The sequence below is a fragment of the Saccopteryx bilineata genome, chromosome 4 (assembly GCF_036850765.1).
Source record: "Saccopteryx bilineata isolate mSacBil1 chromosome 4, mSacBil1_pri_phased_curated, whole genome shotgun sequence".
Lineage (NCBI taxonomy): Eukaryota > Metazoa > Chordata > Mammalia > Chiroptera > Emballonuridae > Saccopteryx > Saccopteryx bilineata.
The window spans coordinates 24,105,012-24,125,563 of NC_089493.1; the positions used below are offsets into that span (position 1 = coordinate 24,105,012).

Below are 20,552 nucleotides of genomic sequence, written 5' to 3' on the forward strand. Positions count from 1 at the left end.
GACCCCATCAGTGGTCTCATTTCTCTTGCCAAGACTGATACAGGCTTGGGCATGCGGCCCACTTCTGGCCAGTAAGAAATGAAGGGAATTGTCCTGAAGGGCTCATTTTGGGTAAGGAACCTGAGGGAAGAAACAGGACCTCTTTAGCATCTAAATGGCATCTACTTGTAATAGCAGAAACTGCTGCAGCTGGTTTGGGACCACGAGGGGCATTACCTCGGAAGGACAAGCCAGGATGGCAGAGTGGAAGACCAAAGGAACCGAGGTCTTTAAAAGACACAATGAAGTGTTGGATTGGTGTATGTTGGAATAGATTTCCGGATACCTGCAGCCAACAATGTCCTAACTGATACAACTAGTAGTCCCCACCTCCTCACTCTCAAAAGTCTCTCACCTGTAGACCTTAAGCAGATATGTGTTTGGATGTATAAACTGCAAATATCTGGAGATTAAGCCTATTAGTCAGTCTCTCCTTAATATGAATTACTTTCATCAGATAGTCTTCCTCTGAAGCCCATGCTGTGGTCATTCACAGGGGTGGAGAGGAGAGATGGACAATAGTGGGCAGTGGGAGAGAAGAATGAGGCACACAGTACCTGGAGTTGTCATGACAGGAAGCACCAGAAGGCTATGCAGAACAGCGACTTTGCCTGCTCTCTGTCTCCAAGTTTCTGGAGGCTGAGGTAGCCCTATCACTCCCTAGAAATCGTTCTTGTCCTACCCAGCATCCCTGAGCACCATTCAGCGGTCCTCATTCCTAAAACCAAGGCACCATTTTAGTTCTAGACTCAGAAAAAAAAACCCAACTCATTTTAAATATAAAATAAAATGAGTTTTCTAGTCAGGCTCTTCTTAAATTTATAGCTGAGAAGGGTGACCCAGGTAGATTATTTTCCACCAGAGACGAAGCCCAGCGAGAAGACAGTGCCATCTGACGCCGTTGTTAGTGCTGCTGGTCCACGGAGGTGGTGACCTGCAGCCTCACTTCCAGCGTCTCCACGGCAGGCAGCGAGTGCAGGTCTCTGCGCCTTGTGGTCGCAGCCCAGCACTGCCTCGGCCACGGTGAAGGACCACTTCGTATTCTGCACACAGCCGCTAGGCTGTTCTTCCAAAGAAAAGCATCTGATGCTTATCTCCAGTAGATGCCAAATCTTTATTACTGCTATTATTGCTATTGACCTCCGGACACCATTACTCAGGGAGCCAGCGAGGCTCTGAGCAGAGAGAACGGTGTCAGCTGTCCTCCAGCCCAAGTGAGTCCTGATAACACTGCTGGCCAGAGGCAGGTTCCCACCTGACACAGGAGAGCAGGGTTGGCTGCCGGGTCTCAGGACACCCAGGGATCCTCTGCGACGCCCAGTTCACTCCCAGCAATGGCCAGGCCATAGCCACGGACAGGTGCTCCAGAAAACTCAGGCTTCCAGGTGGGCTCCCAGGGCCACACAGCACCCTTGATCCCTTTTCCAATGCACACGGCAGCTGTTCCAGACCTGCGCCCCCACTCGAGCCTCCAATGCCACCTCCTACCCCTTCTTTCTCAGCAGATGGTCTTGCCTCCTACTTCAGAGAAAAATTAGAGGCTATCAGGCCTACATCTCAGCTGCCCACTCGCCCCTTCCCCCCGCCCCCACACTCATCTTTCCCCAGCCCTACCACTCTCCTCTAGCCTCAGCGGCTGGCCAGGCTCATGTTTCCACCGGAGCCCCTGCATGCTGACCCCTCGAGCCTCCTCCTGGACCAGATCCATCAGTTACGTCTCCCCTGAACCTCCACTCCCCTCGTTCTGCCGCTGCCGTCCCAGCAGCGACCTGATCTCTCACTCTGCTCTGCTCTAAACTCCATCTTCACTCTCCCCCACCGTCAAAGAGCCAAACTTGAAAAGAGTTGGGTTTTTTGTTTGTTTGTTTGTTTTTAGCCAGAGAGACAAACAGAGGGAGACAGATGAGAAGCATCAACTCATAGTTGTGGCACCTTTGTTGTTCATTGATTACAACTTATATGTGCCTTGACTGGGGGGCTCCAGCCAAGCCAGTGACCTTTGGGTTCAAGCCAGTAATCAATGACATGACCCCACACTCAAGCCGGCGACCTCGGGTATTACACTAACTGAAGAATATCAGATAAAGACAAATAATATACCATTTCACTTATGTGTGGAATCTAAAAAACCAACAAATGAACAAACAAAACAGACTCATAAAGAAAAACTGATAGTTGCCAGAAGGTTGGGTGGTGGGGGATAGGCACAAAGGTTGAAGGGATTAAGATGTACAAGCTTAGAGTTATAAATAACTCACAGGGATGTAAAGTACAGCAAAGGGAACACAGTCAGTGATACAATAACTTTGTACAGTGACAGGCAATAGACATTTTGTGGTGAGCATTCTGTAAAGTGTATAAATGTGAAATTATATTATGCTAAACACCTGAAACTAACATATTATAATATTGTATGTCAACTATACTTTAATTAAAAAGTTTCACATTCCAGAATAAAAATTAGATATGAGCCCCCCCCCCTCCAAAGAAGAAGTAAAATCTATATCCCCACCCCTCTAACAAAGGGGACCTTTGTGACTCCCGGGTCTTACCAACAGGGTAAGGAGGAAGTAACTTATATGAGAGCCAAGGCAAAGTCATAAAACCATAATGTACTTTCAGCCTTACTCTCGTAGGGCACTCGCTCTGAGAACCTGGCCACCATGCTGTGAGGAAGCCCGCACAGCCATGAAGAGGCTGGCATGGAGACGGTCTGAGGCCGTGGCCCACAGCCCCAGCTGAGCTCCCAGCCAACAGCCCTCACCCACCTTCCAGCCACGTGAAGGAACCCCTTGCAGTGGATCCTCCAGTTCCAGTCAAGCCCCCCAGCTGGTACTGCATGAAACAGAGTGAGTGTCTCTACGAAACCCTGCCCAGGTCACAGATTCATGAGCAAAATATATGACTATTTCAAGCCACTACGTTTTGAGGTGGCTCATTACTCAGCTCTCGATAACAGTGCTCACTTGCTGAAATGGATGTCCCAGATGCAGCAGCGCTGCCCGGGCCTGGTGTCCCCAGTCCCTCTGAGCACGCCTTCCTGATCCTCCTGGGCACATGCCCTGGATGGTGACCTTCTCAGAGTCCTTGCTTGCCGCCTTCCTGTTTTCACTCTTCGCAACCTTTCTAAGTAATCTCACCCGCCCCCTCCCGGATTCAGCTCTGAGTCTCCTTGTTGATAGAGCCTGAATCTGTATTTATAGCCTGAGCTGCAGACGGACAGAGGTTTCCCGATCGAAAACCCCTGCCAGCTGTCTCTCACCAAACATGGTTGCTCCATCGTTATTACATTTTGTTCTGAAAGTGAAATCCATTCCAACCCTCTTACTCTCATTAAATAAATAAACAAACAAACAAACAAACTACATTTCCCAGGCTCTCTTGCCAACTGGCTTCCAACTAGATCTGGCCAGTGGGCCACACTGGTGTAATGACGGGGGACAGGAGGAGATGACACCCTGGCTCTACCTTCCCGGTGACAGGCCCTGCACCTGTGATCCGTCTCCCATTGGGCCCAGCTTCCACCAGGGGTCCCCAGCTCCTGGGCTCCGGAGAACCACTGTTGTATTTGCCCCTGCACCCCGAGGGTAGCTTCCTGCCCCTGGTAGTTGTCTCACCAGTCCCCTCGGTTTCAGCAATCCCTTTCCTTGTCAGCCCACTTTCTGTTTCAAATTCCCTCTGACATACCAGGAGCAATTTCTTTTTTCTCCAGAGAACTCAGAATGACACGCACAGGTAAAGGCATCCAAACTTAATCATTTAAACCAGAAACCCACACTTTATCTCAGTCCCCTCCTTCTCATTCATACCAGAATTTGCCCTGGTCACAGAGCCCGGATGATTCCACCCTTGAACCCACCCCTCTCCTCCACCCATCCCACTGCTTTGGCCACATTATTACTTCTCTCTCAGACCACGGTAGCAGGCCCTCAATCAGTCCAGACTGCCAACAGATTTTTATTCCTAATGCACATCTGATCACTGACTAGGAGAGAAGATCAGATCAGCTCATTCCATAGCAAACACGTGCTAACTGTGGACACCATTCTGTGCCAGAGCCTGGACTACGAGGCCCTCTGTGTTCTGCGGGCCTTCCTTCCCAGCATCTTGTCTGCCGCCCCTCCCAGCTCACCACATCCGAACCAGCGGGAGTCTCCAGCCTGTTCCTCTAAGACCGGGGCCTTCGCACAGGCTAGGCTGCCCTCCTGCGGCCCGGCTGTCTCACAGGCTCCTCGGTGAGGCCCTCTCAACACCCTCAACAGTGAGGGTGCAGTGCTCCGGGCACATCACAGACGCCCCTTGAATGGAGCTCATGTCCCCCCACTGTGGCCGTCTGTGGACTGACCTGCTCCTCCTCTACTCAGGGAGCTCCCTGGGGAGGAAGATGTTGCTCATTCGCCTGATGCAGAAGAAACCCTTAACGAGTGTGCTAAGTTTAGTCAAGAGTGAGTTGAAAGAATAAAATAAGAGTCCAAAATGAGGAATGAGAGCAAAGGACAAGGAAAGAGAAACAGAGGCGAGGGGCATGCGGCAGGTTAAATGGCCCACTGACCTCTCAGGGAGGGTGCTGGCTGCCACCTGCAGCGGCCGGCTCACCCTCCCCCCCTCGTGCTGGGCATGGAGCTAGAAAAGTCTAGAGACACAGTCTCCCTAGAGCTTTTCCCAGGGCCGTTTTTAGGAATGCAAGTTTGTTCATTCAAAACATATTGGATAGGCACGCATGCAATCTACATAGATACTTCTTTGCGATCTCCCTGTCACTTTTATATCGCTTGGTTGACCACATGCTCTCTTTTGTGATAATTTTAAAAACTATGATGTAACTTTTCTACCCCCAATGAAATCCCGTTGGGTTCGTCTGGTCTCTACCACATCCTCCCGAGGTCCCCTCAGCCCCAGTCGCTGTTCAGTGTGCTCTGAGACCATGTGAATGTATCAATAGTACCTGGGAACAAATCAAGAACTGACCGACCCAACCCTAAGGTCCCATGGTCGCGGCATTACATGATACCTCCTTTATTGTGGTCTCAAGCTCCTCTCTGCCACTCTGCTGCTGGAAGGGCCACATCTACCCACCCGCTCTGAATCGGTTTCACTGAAGCTGCCTGGATTGCAGGGAAACAAAGAATGAAGATGAAGGAAGGTGAAAGGGGAATGTTCTCACCTCCATCAGGAGAATGTCCTTCGAGCTCTGCACCTGCACCTTTGGGTGCTGGACCTTCACGGCCACCGTCCGCCCATCATGCAGCACCGCCTTATGGACCTGGGCCAGGGAGGCAGCCCCTAGAGGGGTGTCGTCAAAGCTCACGAACAAGTCATGGATCTGTCAAGGGTAGAGAAAGGATGGAGCAATTAAGATGACTCAATTCAGTGAGATGATGGGCCAGAGCTGCCGCTGCCCGATGCCCCCACGACAGATTTCCTGCTGCCAGTCCTGTGCCAGCCCAGCTCCTTGCCTGGGCCCTTTGCTGCACAGAGATTCACAGCAGGCATATGGAGGGAGTGAGGCAGAAACATGTGTGGAGGGCATGTTCTCACGTATGAGAAGTGCTATCTAGAATGTTCGGACTGCGCACAATCCACCCATTTAATTATCTACCATTGTGCCTCCAAGACTTTCACATAAAGATATTATCAAAAGTGAACGGAACCTAGCCCAGGGCTGCCCAGGGGTCAGACGGAAGATTTCCAACCTCACCAACTGGGAGAGCTCAAGGAACCCTGGCCGGAGGCTGCCAACCCAATACTACCTCTGGTTCCTGCCTGAGCAGCAGCCTCAGCATGGGCCCCTGAGCGCATTCCCAGCCTGGCCCCCTGGCAGAAAGCCCAGGGCTGCAGGCCTGAGCCTTGCATTTGGTCCTCACATGCAATGCCACCCAAAGGTAGCCGTGGGCAGATCCCCTGCCATTTCTGTGCCTTGCTTTCTCTAGGAAATGAAACGTACACCCTAATTCTTCCACTTTCTCTTCCCTTCCGCCTTCTCCCCTTCTCTCTTAGAAATGCCATACCAATTTCCCTGAAGAGAAAAGTCTTTCTGACTTGAGTGGTCTCACCTACATGGCCCACATATATGTATTCTACCAGATGGGAAGGAAAACCCAAAAGCCTTTTGCAAGATCGGCCAAAGCTGAGGTTAGCATCCTCTTCATTTCTTGAAGTCCCTGGACAGCCTCACAATTCTGCAAAGTCTGGCCAGCCATACACATACCTGCAACTGTGCATGTGTAGTCCAGGCCTCCCCACCTCGCAGGCTGAGGCCTGTTCAGCCTGTGCCCCGACCTCCCTCTGTCCCTTTCACAGCAAACACCCAGCCCCTCAGCCCCTCTCCTCTCCTCGGACTCCAGAAGTCACGTGACCCACGGCCACCACCCCATCCCCGTTTGCTACGCTGCACCATCACTTCACTAATCTTGTCTCATAAATCACTCCCTCCAGCCCTGTCATCATTTTTTTAGCTTTCACTAAACTGCATCCCATTTATCAATATCCTGCAGAGACCAAAGGTCCAGACAACATGGGAGGGGCCTGCACTTCTCTGTCACGGGAGATGGGTACAGAGTGGCTTCCCTGTCCCCCTTCTTTATTACAGGGTTTTTATCTACCCCTCCCAGTGCCTCCTTCCCCCTTCTTTCCCAATCATGCACCTGTCTTCTTCCCTCCTTTGTGAGTTCTAGGCTCCCTGAGGGCCATATTCTTCCCACATCACCTACCCTGAATCACCCTGGGTCTCTCTGCACAAGAACCCTTCAATCAGGACCCTGGATTTAAAGGATGCAAGGACCACAGCCACATACACCTCAGTAGAATAGCGGCTCCCAGTGGGCAGGGACTTTTGTCCGTTCTGTTCACTGTTAAAGTCCCTGTACCTAGAACAAGGCTGAAACTAGTCAATGACAAAGATTTGTTGAAGGATTAAATCCACTATTTTCTCCATTGAAGAAGAACTGGATCAACTCTTCCCTCCTTTTGAAATGGCTAGACTTTCTGGCTCCCAGACTCCTACTAACCCAAAGGCCTCAAATGTAAAAGCACATGTCATATGTGGGGTTTACCCAGGTGGACTCCACCTGTTCCTCCAGGGTGAGTGTGAGACCAAGACCTGGCCAATCAGAACCCTCAATGCCCTGATTGGTTCTGAGACAGACACATGACCCAATTGGTCCAATCAGACTCAACTATTTTACTTTTGTTCAAACTGTAGCAGAAGGGGTTCTTTCTTTCTACTAAAATTGAACTTGAAGCCTACAGATGCCATGGGTCACATAGTAGCAACAAAGAGGAAAGCAGAGCCAATGAATCCTAATCACAATGGTTGAGCCCCATGATCTAGCCATTCCTGAAGGCCCACCCGATAATTCCATTTTTTCACTTAAGTCAGTTTTAGTCATTTTCTGTCACACACAACTGAAGGGGCTCAACTAGGCTAAATTAAAGAGACACAGGCATGGTGCCCAACATCGAGAGGCTCGGTGTGAGTTCCATCCTCTCTCCACCCTCTTGCTGGGACAGGCATCCAGGAATAGAAGGGAGGTAGAACTTCAGCAACATTCCCAGCCATTACATAACGAGATCAACATTGAATTCCTTTGGAAACCCCCTGGTAATCCTGGAAGGAGCACCAAGAAGAATACTTCCTGGAGCAGCTGTGAACTAAGCAGTTGGAATGGCCCAAACTCCCTACGGCAAAGGGACTTGGGAGTGAACTGACCTCGCTCCCTGGGAACACTGGCTCATTCTCTAAGAAGGACAACCAGTCTTCAAATCAGTGTCATTGCAGGGACATTGCAGAGTCATTGCAACCAAAGAGTGACATGGAATCACTAGGGCTGGGTGGCAAAAACAGCCAGCATCCAAGAGCACTCCCAAGGGAGGTGAAAAACAGGGAGGGCCAAGAGAAGCATCCCAATCTCCAGGGTAAGAGGAGGTCTGGTCTGCCATGCCCTCGGGGATGGGAAGGGGCCCCCCACAAGTCCCTGCTCCCACCAGGGGATGGAGATACCACCTGGCTCCTGAGATACCACCCAAGCCCAGCTGCCAACTTAGCACCCTGAACAAGGCAGAGCTCTGAGGACTTGTCCAAACTCCCAGTCTGACCAGCGGAAGCAGAGAGAGGTGTGGGAAATGCGGATGCCCCGCCCCACACAGGAAACCCATCAGGCAGATGCCCCGCCCCTCCCGGCCCTCCCCCACCCCAGGGCCCAGCAGCCATCCCTCCCCGCTCCATCAGGGAGCAGATCACATACGCTTACCCGCCTGTGCTCACACACACACACACACACACACACAATAATTGATTGCTAGTGGATGTTCCTAGCTGGCTTATAAAAAAAGGTAATTAAAGATTGGTACTACAGCCTATAATTAAATATGAATAAAGTATCTTTAAATGGAACCTTGATTCAAAGTGTTCAGTGCAAGTCCTGTAAGCTGATAGTAAGGAAAAACAGACCCTGTCCTGAAAGCAGAATTACACACACAGCCCCATGCAGCTGAAACACACATCACCCCCTAACCAGGCCTGGTTCCCCGGCTCCTTCAGCGGAAAACCGTTAGCAGAAACAGACTGCAGCCTGGGCAGCAGTTAGATCCACACAGGGCCCTGGGCTGCGCCAGCCACTCGCAGAAACCGCTCTCCCATGCGGAGGCTTTCTTTCCCCTGGTCCTTTTCTGTTGTTGTTCCTCTAGGTTTGGTGGCAAAATCAATTAAGTAAAACAACTGCATTTTAAAATGACTAGTTATGTGCTTTTTAATTATTGTAGGCCCATGATTCAAATGTATGGATGTCCTTCTCTGAAAAAGGAAAAATAACCAGGAAAAGTTTCTCTAGCTTTGTATGGTCTGGTTTATTTGGGGGGAGGGGGGAGGGGGTGTTCAGGGATTTTTTAAAGAGCAGCAAACATCCAGAGGGGCAGGAAGAAATGGGTCATCCCCTAGGGGCTTAGCAGACAGGGGCTCAGGTTAAAACTTCAGAGGCTGGCTTCAGCTGGGGTCCGGGAATCGGAGACCACGTGACAGGACACCCCAGTACAGGGCAGCGTGCGACACTCCAGAAAAGCCAGCCAGCAGATTCCCACAAAGCCAGGTTACCAGGCAAGCTTTCCAAACTGCCAGATTGAGCAGGTCAGGGTCCACATTCTGCTAAAAATAAGGTGACGGGAAGTCGAATCTTCTGGAAAAGCTATAATATGCCTCCTGAGAATGTCATTTGAGTCTCAGCCAGCCCCACCAAAGCCTCAGGTCCTCCACTGACTCACCAATCACAAAATGGGGGACATCCTGAATTTCCAAGATGGCCCAATTGCAAATATTCCATCCTATTGTCCCCATACTCACATCACACCTATTCTTGGTTCAAAAACTGCATCACTATCCAATAATGTTCACAAGTCTAACAAACCCTGAACTGGCGGGCTCCAGATGAAGACAGGACCTACTCACAGCGAGCAGGTCCAGGCCTAGATTCCAAGGCCAGGCAGCTCACGCTTAGGAGCTAGGAGGCCTGCCCAGGGTACCTGGGGCAGGTTACCATGGCATCTGCAGCAGAGAACATCTGGCTCTCCAGGTCTGAAGTGGCCCACCTCACGCCTGGATGCAGCCATCCATTGCAGACTGATGGGGAGAGAGACAAGTCCCTGTACGAACAGTGTGGCCGGAGTGGACCTTCCCCACCCCCGTCCTGCCCCCAACTGAGGCAGACAAAATAGCTCTAGCAGCTAGGACTCTGCAAAGCGCTGATGTCCGACCTGGACAGAAAACTTCCCACCACTTCTCACAGGCCTCTGCCTGGAGCTCTCCGTCCCCTCTCAGCCCATTCCCCAGGGGCCTGCCCCAGGCACCCCCACATCTCAGTCACCTAGCCGCTGGTACCTCACTGCCGCAGTTCCTTCTTCTCTGCCTTACACATGCCTGGGGCTTAAACATGTCACCCGACAGTGACAGCAAATGGGTGGCACATGCACTTTCATTCCCCTGGGGGTGGCTTTAAAATATGCTCATAAGTTTTTAAATATTCCTACCTTCGGGAGGCGAAACCCATTCCCCACACCTTGAGCATGAGCTGAACCTAATGACCCACTCCTAACAAAGAGCAGGTGGAGGAAGGGCAGTGTGTGACTTCAGAGACTGTCACTACGATGTCCTCGCTGCTCTCTCTCAGATCGCCTGCTCCAGGGAAAGCAAGCTGCCATGTCATGACGACACTCAGGCAGCCCGTGGAGAGTTCCGGATGGTAAGGCACCAGGCCGCCTGCCAACAGTGAGCGGCAGGAAGCAGCTCCTGTCCCTGCTCTGGCCTTCAGATGACACAGCCTCAGCCGGCAGCCTCGCTGCAACCTCGGGAGAGACTCTGAGCCAGGGCCTTCTTTCCAGGGAGCCACTCCCAGACTCCTGACCCACACAAACTGACAGCAAATGTTTGTTGTTTTAAGATGCTAAGTTTCTGGGTAATCTGTTATGCAGCAATAGCTAATGAATACACCCCAAACACACCCATGCCAGAACTCACAATCACAGCATTTTCTGCAGTACCCATACAGGGGTGGCATCTCACGCAACACAGTGCTCCACATCTACTATCAAGAGAACAGAGTAAATACATTAAAAAAAAAAAAAAGCCAGCCTGATCAGTGGTGGCACAGTGCATAGAGTGTTGACCTGGGACACTGAGGTCCCAGGTTCAAAACCCGGAGGTCACCTCCTTGAGCATAAGCTTCTCCGGCTTGAGCACAGGCTCACCAGCGTGACTGCAAGGTGGCCTGCTTGAGTGTGACTGGCTTGAAGCCCCAGGTCAGTGGTTTGAGCCCAAGTTCCTGGCTTGAACAAGGGGTCACTGACTCGGCTTGAGCTCCCCTGTCAAGACACATATAAGAAAGCAATCAATGAACTAAAGTGACTCAACTATGAGTTGATGCTTCTCATCTCTCTCCTTTCCTGCCAGAAAGAAAGAAAGAAAGAAAGAAAGAAAGAAAGAAAGAAAGAAAGAAAGAAAGAAAGAAAGAAAGAAAAGAAAAGATAGAAGAAAGAAAAGAAGAAAGAAAGACCAATTTGCCATTCGTTAGCTTCAGCCAGTCAACAATGACTGCTGGCTGCAGTCTAGAAGTTACGACATGACAGACACCACGCTAGGTACGTGGGCCAACAAGACAGACACCGTCTCTGGCCATGAGGAGACCTCAGTTCAGCAGAAGGCTGTAAAACACCCAGCATTTTAGCAGGGCCTGCTGAAGACAGGGCCCTCCACCCAGGGTGGCTTCACCCAACCCTAAAAGGCTTTCTGGCCAGGAAGAAAAGGGGACTTCCAATATCACCATGTAGACCCTGGGCGGTCCGGGGAAAGGACAGGCATCCAAGTGTCTGTCCCTCTCCCCACTCGATAGCTACCGTGTCTCAAGGTGGGAGCACCTCCACCCCAGCTTCCCATTCGGCAATTTGTTACGATAAAAATAACAATGACAGTAACAGCTCGAGAACACACAGACCCTGTCTTCCATGGAATCTGTGTTCTTTCAGAGGTCCGGAAAAATCAAACTGTCGGTTCTGCAGAGCTATCAGGTATTGCTACTGCCAAGCTAGAAGAAAGAACAAAAGGCCTCTCTGACAAGGGTCAACCCCGGAGTCACAGAACAGTGTTCCTACTGAATTCCTGCGAGGAGAGTGACATGATGCTCAAGTCTTACCATTTTGCTAAAGAGCCTCCAGGTACAGGACCTAACTGCCCACCTGGTTCTACCACAGGCATCACAGGTCAGACCAAGCCTCTGTCCTCCCACAGGATGGTGACAAGCAGCTGACAAAAGGAGAACAGAAGCCAGGGGCAGCCATGCCCTCAGATGGCCATGGGCCCACCAGCTGGCCAGGACATGGGACCTAAGTGGCATTAAGACATAGTGATTGCACTGCAAGGTCTGGGTCACACGCCTACGCTGCAATTCTGGCTCCAAGGTATACCAGCTTGCGCAGTTACATAACCCCTCTGTACCTCCATTTTCTCTCCTGTAAAATGGGAATTTTAGTACCAACCTCACAGAGTTGTATGAAACAACGTATGTTAAGTGTCTAGCGTGCAGCCTATAGAAGAGCCCAATAACCTGCAGGAGTCGTGGTCCCCATCTGACGCCTCCAGGAAGAGGACAGAGTGGGACAGTGAAGAGAGCACCGGACACAGTCAGTAATTCCAGGCACTTGGATCTGTCCTGGTCAGCCGGTAGAAGCCACCATCCTCATCTACCCAGAGACTGTAATGACCTCCTCAGTGACCCATCCACTTGCATTTCTTCCTCCTCTAATCCAACTTCCACATATAGCCAAGGTGAGTTTTCCAAACATAAGCCGATCATCTCACTTCTGTTTAAACCACTTCACTAGCTTCCTGGGGGCCAAGATTCTGCACACGACCCACAGGGTCTGAACCCACCTACCTCTCCTGCCCCATCTCCTCCTTCTGACCTCAGCTCTCTCTGCCTCTTCCTACCACCAGCACACGTCCTCCCTGCCCACTGCAAGGCCTTTGCACATGCGGACCCCTCTGCCTAGGAGAAGCCTCTCCCTCCTCCTCATTCTGGTCACTCCTACTCATCCTTCAAATCACAGCTCAACTGTCACCTCCTCAAGGAAGCCTCCCGTGTACATTTCTGGAGCTCATGTGCCCTCCTCCAGAGCAAGTGCTCAGATGCACCTTTGCCTCCGCTTGTGTTTGCCTAATCTGCTTCTTCCCTTCTAGACCACAGACCTCCACTGTTGCTCAGCATTGCAGCCAACGTACCTGACCCATAATTAGTGCTATTTCCTAACGAACAAATGAAGGTGAGGTTCAATTTTCCCTAACTGTTCTTGGTGAGGGGACTTTGGGCCTTCCAGCTAATCCAGGGCAGTTAAAACATCTCTCAGAAATGGCCCCAGTTCCTTCAAGGTAGCCAGAGGAGCCTCCCTGTGCCAGGGAGCTGTGGGCGGAGGGGCCCTGTGGAAATGTTATGATAATAATGATTAATAAAAAGCAGATAAACACCCAGTGTGGCTGGCCAGCCCGGGAAGCCATCCATTAGATCTGTCATTCATTAGCGATGGAGGAGGGGGAAGTCCAATCAGATCTCCTCGGCTTAAGCAAACCTTCTGTAAATTGTAGGCTGCAGGCACTGACATTTGATAAATTATTCTTCATAATCCACTGTTGGCTGTCATAAATCTAATCTTTCGACGTTCCTCATCTTAATAACTTGTACAGCCTCACAGGGTGATGCTGTCTATGTCTCTGCCTGGGACCGAGATCTCTGGGGTAGAAGCAACCCGAGGCTCCTAGACAGTGCAGTGTGAAGCCCGGCACTCCACGGCCATGGCTGCCCAGCAGACAGCCCCTGGGTAATCAGAGTACAGAAGGCATGAGCCGTCCTTGAGGCCAGGAAGTGCCCAGGGGCCACGTGTTCACACCCCATCACAGGGCAGAGACAGGTGGTGCCAGGACTCGGAGCTCAGAATCAGGCAGGTTGAGCTCCACACCCTCCGTTGCCAGCCTGCTCAGAGGACCTACCACCTCTTCCTTCATCTTGAGCTTGGGCTGGTATACGGAACCTCAGGATGTCTTCGCTCTGTAAGGACTGAATGGTCAACCGTGGATCATTCCTTACATGTGCGTGTTAATTGCCCTCAAATTGCTCTTACGTAAATCTCAACTTTCTCTTGAGGTTAGGCAGAGGAGATATATAATTGCCCTCATTTTAGAGAGAGAAACATATTTGCTAAAGGTCATTTGTTTACTCACCTGTCAAATGTTTATTGAGTTTCTAATACGTACAGCACACTGTGCTATCTATGGGAACTCACTGGGATACGAGTCCAGATGGGGTACACCCCCACCCTCTGTCTACAGTCCCTGCTGGAACGTGAGGTCCAGTGGGGAGACAGAAATTAATCAAGTAACTACAAATAAATGTAAAATGGCCAATCCTGATAAATATATGAAGGGAGAGGTAGCTGGTACCATCAAGAGCCTGTGCTCAAGCCCTGGCCGGTTGGCTCAGCGGTAGAGCGTCGGCCTGGCGTGCAGGGGACCCGGGTTCGATTCCCGGCCAGGGCGCATAGGAAAAGCGCCCATTTGCTTCTCCATCCCCCCTCCTTCCTCTCTGTCTCTCTCTTCCCCTCCCGCAGCCAAGGCTCAATTGGAGCAAAGATGGCCCGGGTGCTGGGGATGGCTCCTTGGCCTCTGTCCCAGGCACTAGAGTGGTTCTGGTCGTGGCAGAGCGATGCCCCGGAGGGGCAGAGCATCGCCCCCTGGTGGGCAGAGCATCACCCCTGGTGGGCGTGCCGGGTGGATCCCGGTTGGGCGCATGTGGGAGTCTGTCTGACTGTCTCTCCCCGTTTCCAGCTTCAGAAAAATACAAAAATAAATAAATAAATAAATAAATAAATAAATAAATAAATAAATAAAATTAAAAGAAAGAGCCTGTGCTCAAAGAATTAAACCTGGGCAGGAGGGCTTCTCTGAGGAGGTGTCAAAGAACTGAGATCTGAAGGATGAAGAGCCACTTACCTAGCTGAAGCAATGAAGGACAAGCCACCCAGACAGAGGGAAGAGCTTGTGTGACCATAAATGAAGGGAATAAGATGGGGTGGGAGAGAGCCAGGAAGAAGATGGCAGCAACTCCCAACCAGACTCCAGGATGAACTGGGCCCCCTGGGCCACCTCCAGAGAAGGGTTCTTCATTGTAGTTCTGCCCATGGGAAGAAAGCCTGGCCACAGTGGCCCACATTCATTTCTAGGGAGGCCCAGGAATTCTCCAACCTGATGAGCTCACCTTCACAAAACTCCAAAGGCCTTTTCCCAGCAACCTTCAGACGTTGCTATACCCGAAAACACAGGAAGAGAGGAAATAAAGCACAAACATTCTCTGCTTATGGCGGCAGCACTTGCCATCAGGAGAGACTTCCTCAGCTCCCAGGAGGTGGCAAAATGCCACACAGCAAATGAGCCTAAGCCAGCGGTTCTCAACCTGTGGGTCGCGACCCCAGCAGGGTCGCCTAAAGCCATCAGAAAATACATAATGCATATCATGTATTTACATTCCAAATCATAACTGTAGCAAAATTACAGTTATGAAGTAGTCACCAAAATTATTTTTTGGTTTGGGGTCACCGCAACATGAGGAACTGTATTGCGGGGTCACGGCATTAGAAAGGTTGAGAACCATTGGCCTAGGCTATGTTCCCACACCTCGGTGCCCCAAACAAGAGAGTTCGGGAACCAAAGCCCATGCAATCTTTCTAGAACACCTATACAAGTTTCTCTCAGTAAGTTTTCCAAATTCACTTTGACGTGATAATAACAGGGCCCAGGGATTTCATAGGGAGGTGCACCCAGATTTCAAAGGGAGGTTCACCCAGTGTGTCCACTGGGAAGACAATGCCCACATTTGGAGGAACCACACACACTACTGGCTTGACACGGCAAAGAGGAGCAATGGTTAAAAACGCCAGCTCTAGCGCCAGCGACCCTACCTGCCAACGTCTAGCCATGTGGCAAATGATTTCGCTTCGATAACCTTCCGCAAAATAGAAGTGATAAGAACAACATCCACTAGGCCGGAGCATTCCCAATGTTAAAGGGTACTATCTGTGCACCTAGATCAAGGGGCAGCACCCTGTAGTCTACTGGACCAAACCTAGGCCACCACCTGGTTTTGTACAGCCCATGAGCTAAGAACGATTTTTCACATTTTCAAGTGTTTGGGAAAAAATCAAAAGAGCAGTATTTTGTGACATGTGCAAACGATGTGAAATTCCGTTGCCATGTCCGTGACAGGAGCTGCACGGGGACAGAGCACGCCTGCCCATCACACACTGTCCACGACGGCTCCCACACTACCACAGCAGAGGCGAGCAGCTGTGACAGCGTGTGTGGTCTACAAAACCAAAATATCGACTACCCGACCCTGGGGTAGGCAGAAAAATGCTCCCCGCCCCCTCAAAGATGTCCAGGTCCTTAACCCCAAAGGTGTGACTAAGCTAAGGCTCTTGAAATGCAGAGAGGATCCTGGATTACAACGTGGGCCCGACATAATCACAGGGGTCCTTATGAAAGGGAGGCAGGAAGGTCGGAGCAGAAATATGACAAAGGAAGCAGAGATCAAAGGGTGAGAGAGTGGGAGAGAGAGATTTAAAGATGACACCACTGGTTTTGACGATGGCGGAAGGAGCCACAAGCTAAGGAATGCAGGCAGCCTCTAGAAGCTAGAAGAGGGAAGGAAAGCGCTTCTCCCCTAGAGCCGCTAGGAGGAACGCAGCCCAGCCAACACCTGACGTGCGGAGTGGTAAGGTAATAAACATGTGTTGTTTCAAGCCACCAAATTTGTGATGATTTGTCATAGCAGCCATAGGAGCTAATACAGGTCCTTTACAGAAAAAGTCTGCTCACCTCTGACGCAGAGCGTTTGTACAACACTGTTAGTATATTAGTACAGAGAGTGGGGCAAAAAGAGGCTTACAGTCATTCACATGGGAAATAATACAGTAATTAATAAATAAGAACACAAGAATAAACTCTGTTTCACATCCTCACAACTGTAAACCTACATTTGCCCCACCCTGTACGTCGTTTTTATTCTTTTGTGCTATTTCCCAGGGCAGTGGTGAGACTAGCACGCCGGGAAACAAGATAAGGGAGTGCACAAGCAGTGTGGGGACACAGGACAAGTGGGAGCCCCAAGATGTGGCACCAGGAGGGCACCTCGTTGCTTCTGACCCGCAGTGCCAGGTGACAACCTAGCATAGATCCCCAATCCTCCCTCCCCAAAGGCCAGAGACTCTTGGCTCCTCTGGCTGCCTCTTCCATATGATTACTTCTCAGCCGCCAGGCCAGATCCTGCCACCTGCTCGGCTGTAATGACACATTCTCCAGTCTCTTCCCCGGGAGCCCCGTTTCCTGCTAAACCTCACACAGAACCACCAGTCCTCAGTTCACACACCAAAGCCGAGGAGAGCAGAGGGGGCCCGTGAGAGGCCTTTCGCTACAGTGATGGCGATGCAGGTGCTTTGCAGGAGCTGCCCCGGCTGTTAAAGTAACAGCCTCTCCTTCTCCAAACCCAATGACAGGGCCAGGGATGGACGGGACACACACACACACACACACACACACACACACCCCTAATGCTCTCATTAGATCACGGTGCTGCTGGAAACCAGGAACCCAATGGGTCCCAGCCTCTCAAGGCTGAACCCCAAACTGCCGTCCCACGTGGACTCTACAACCCTCCCCATCTCCTCTAAGGAGAGAGGACACCACTGTGCAAAGCCCAGTCCCGTAAAAAAAAAACCCTTCCCCAAAGTGCTGGCAGGATGACCTGCTGACACGCTCACTGTCCCCTGAGAGCTGTGCTCCCCCACTGTTCATGCCAGAACCCTGGGAGTCCACCGTGGCCCCTCCCTCTCCCTCGGCCCCTCCCCAATTAACTTGTCCTTGACCTCTGTCTCCAAAATACATCCATCCACTCCTCACCTGAGCCACCATCACCTCTTGTCTGGACAACCACAAAAGCCTCAAAACTGGTCTCCTGGTTCCACCCATGACTCGCATGAGCCACTACAGACTGGACACACCGTCAGCAGTTGCCAGCCCAGGATCTCCTGGACATGCCTGGACCCGTACCCCTCCAGCCTCATCTGTCAGTGTCCCTCTGCCCTGCCACCACACCCCTTTCTGTCCCCAGACAGACCGTGCTCTCTCCCATCCCAAGACCTCTGCATTCGCTACTCTCTCTGTCCTGCCCTCCCTTCTACCAACTATCCCCTGGTCTCGGCTCAACCAGCTCTTCCTGGAAACTCCACCCGGCCCGCTCCAAACTCAGAGCACCCCATTCTTTTCCCTCATGGCATTTATCACAAGCGTCATTCAGTTTTCACTGTTCTGATGCCTCGTGTAACACCTGCCATTCCCCTATAACTAGGTCATAAGCACCATGATGGCGGCTTGCTCACCCACATGACCCCCAGGGCCCGCACTACCGAAGGTCAATAAACAGCTGCTGAGTCAACAAATGAACAAACAAATGGTTGGTGAAGTCCCAGAGGGGAGAAAGGCTACAGAGGGTCCAAACACACAGGGGCCCCTGCCCTAGGACAGCCAGGCAGGCTCCCAGCCAAGCACCTGCCCCGCCCTGGGCCTGAGGCTCTGTGCTTCCAGCTCCAGGCCTAGCAGGACACACAGGCCCCTCTGGTCTCCCTCAAGATTCAGACACCTCCCTGAGGTGACACCTACCAGCTACGACATCCTCAACCCTGCCTCCCTTGTCAGCTCAGGCACAACACCTGCCCAAAACACCCTCTCTGTGGCTTTCTGACCTGCCCAAATCTCATCTCCTCCAGGAAGCCCCGCGTCACCCTCCTTGTGGATCCCAGCTGACTTTCTCTCTTCTTGTCCTGACTTCTTTTAAGTTTCTAGTCCATTCTGACCTAACACAGATGCTCCTCAGCTCTCAAGAGCTGTGTCCTGAGGTCAGCAGCCACACTGTACCCTCCTCAGACTCTCTCTCTCCATTCCTAACACTGGCTTGGAGTCCTGCCCTCAGAGTAAGGGGACTAGGGAGCTAGGCCACCAACCAGCCTGTGTGGGGTCTTAATTCCTGGCTTGTAACAGGAGCGTGTTGGAGCGCGTGAGCCCTGATGGCCTTCCTAACCCTGCGATCCTGTAACCCCTACCTTCTACCTCGCACCAGCCCACGGTGTCCCCGCCCACGGTGTCCCCGCCCATGGTGCCCCCGCCCACGGCGCCCCAGCCCGCCCCAGCCGGCTCTACGCACATGTGTGCATGCGCACACACACTCACTCTGGTTCTCCACCTCCCCGGTGACAAGCACACGGTCACACACGTGTACACACAGCAGGAGTCCCTCCAAAGTGGCCCCGGCAAGGCCGCTGAGCAGCTCTCCTCCACGCAGGGCCTCCGCGGCAGGAGCCACCGAGGGAGCCTGGCCTGGGCGGGCAGCTCGTTCCCGGAGCCCCGTGAATAAAGAAGCAGGCACAGCTGGCCGATTCATAATCAGCATAAAAAATTGATTAGCCTTTCCCAGATTAAACATTATTGTTTCCACGATGAACATAAATCAGGCGCCGTGGAGGGCTGGCCTCCCTCTGCCGCGGAAGGTAGACGGTGAGTGGGGCAGCGGAAGGAGAGGGGCTCCTCCCTGAGAAGGGCGCAGCTCTAAGGACAGCCGGCCACCACCAGCCCCCTCGTCGCCAGCCCCGGCCTGCACGCACAGAAGGGCAGCACCTGTTCCGGAGGAGAGATGGAGGAGAGCCCAGCCGCCCACACTTCTCAGAGCACCTCCTTGACCACCCTCTGCTTGGCTCTCAGGCAACAGAGGTCCAGGGCTGCAGGGGAGACGGCAGATGGGTGTGACTGCAGAGGGGAGAACCGGCCTCGGAGGCAGACTGGGTCTCACAGGCCTAGCACCGTGGCCTCGAACCCAGCCTCTCTCCTCCCCAGACCAGCCTCTGGAATTGAAGTGTGTTTCTCTCTGTAGTCAGACAATACTCGGGCCTCGGTTCCCAGCTGAGGCACTGTCCTGCTGTGCGATCCTGAAGAAGTTACTCTGAGCCTCAGTTTCTACATCTGAAAATAATGGGGAAAGGGATACCCCCTCACTGAGCTGCTGTGAGGCCTAAATGAGACCTTGTGTTTGAAAACAGCTAACATTTTCGTGGAACAAAAAATAATAAATTTGGGCCCTGGCCAGTGTGCTCAGTGGGTAGAGTGCCAGCCTGGTATGAGGACATCCGGTTCAATCCCCAGTCAGGACACACCTGAGAAGTAACCGTCTGCTTCTCTTCCCCCCCCTCCCCCTTCTCTCTCTCTTCCCCTCACTGCTAGTGGCTCAATTGGTTTGAGTGTCGGCCCTGGGCACTGAGGATAGCTTGGTTGGTCCAAACATCAGCCCCCAGACAGGGGTTGCCAGGTGGATCCCAGTCAGGGCTCATGCGGCAGTCTGGATCTCGATATCTCCCCTCCTCTCACTTAAATAAATAATACATTTCAGTCCCTTGACCCGCTGCAGTTCTCTGGATGCCTGTTCCAGCTCCCACCAGGAATGCAGGGAGAGGCCCTACACTGCAAGGCTGTGAGACTGTGGAATGACCAGGGCGCCTTACAGAGAGTAACGGAACACAGAGGTGAAAAGTGTGGGTTCTGGACTCAGCCTGGCTTTTGTGCCTGACTCTGCCTTGTACTCTCTGTGTGACCTCAGGCATGTGACTCAACCCCCCTATGCTTGAGTTGCTCCTCTGTAAAATGGAAATAATAGTGCTTCTTCATGACAGTTATGGGAGAGGATGCCTACACTTCCTTCAGATCTTCCCTCCTGCTCCAAATAGCCTGACTTACAATTCCCAGGATTTGCATCCCGGGGCTCTTTCTCCCTAGCTGCAGAATTAACAGCCCCCAGGATCAACCACAACTCGAGAAGTCAGGAGGCTGGTGTATAAACATTCCACCTTCTCGCTGGCCCTTGGCCCTCGGGTGGAATAATTCTGAG

General features: G+C 51.9%; 1 protein-coding gene across 5 annotated transcripts in view; it reads right to left on the bottom strand.

Moving 5' to 3' along the window:
- The window catches only part of ADCK1 (aarF domain containing kinase 1), a 122,473-nt gene that overhangs the window by 36,996 nt on the left and 64,925 nt on the right, over window positions 1-20,552 (bottom strand). For all 5 annotated transcript variants that reach the window (XM_066276300.1, XM_066276298.1, XM_066276302.1 and 2 more), the window contains one exon: window positions 5,204-5,362. In XM_066276300.1, coding sequence (XP_066132397.1) covers window positions 5,204-5,362 — 159 coding nt within the window. The remainder of the gene's footprint in view (window positions 1-5,203; window positions 5,363-20,552) is intronic.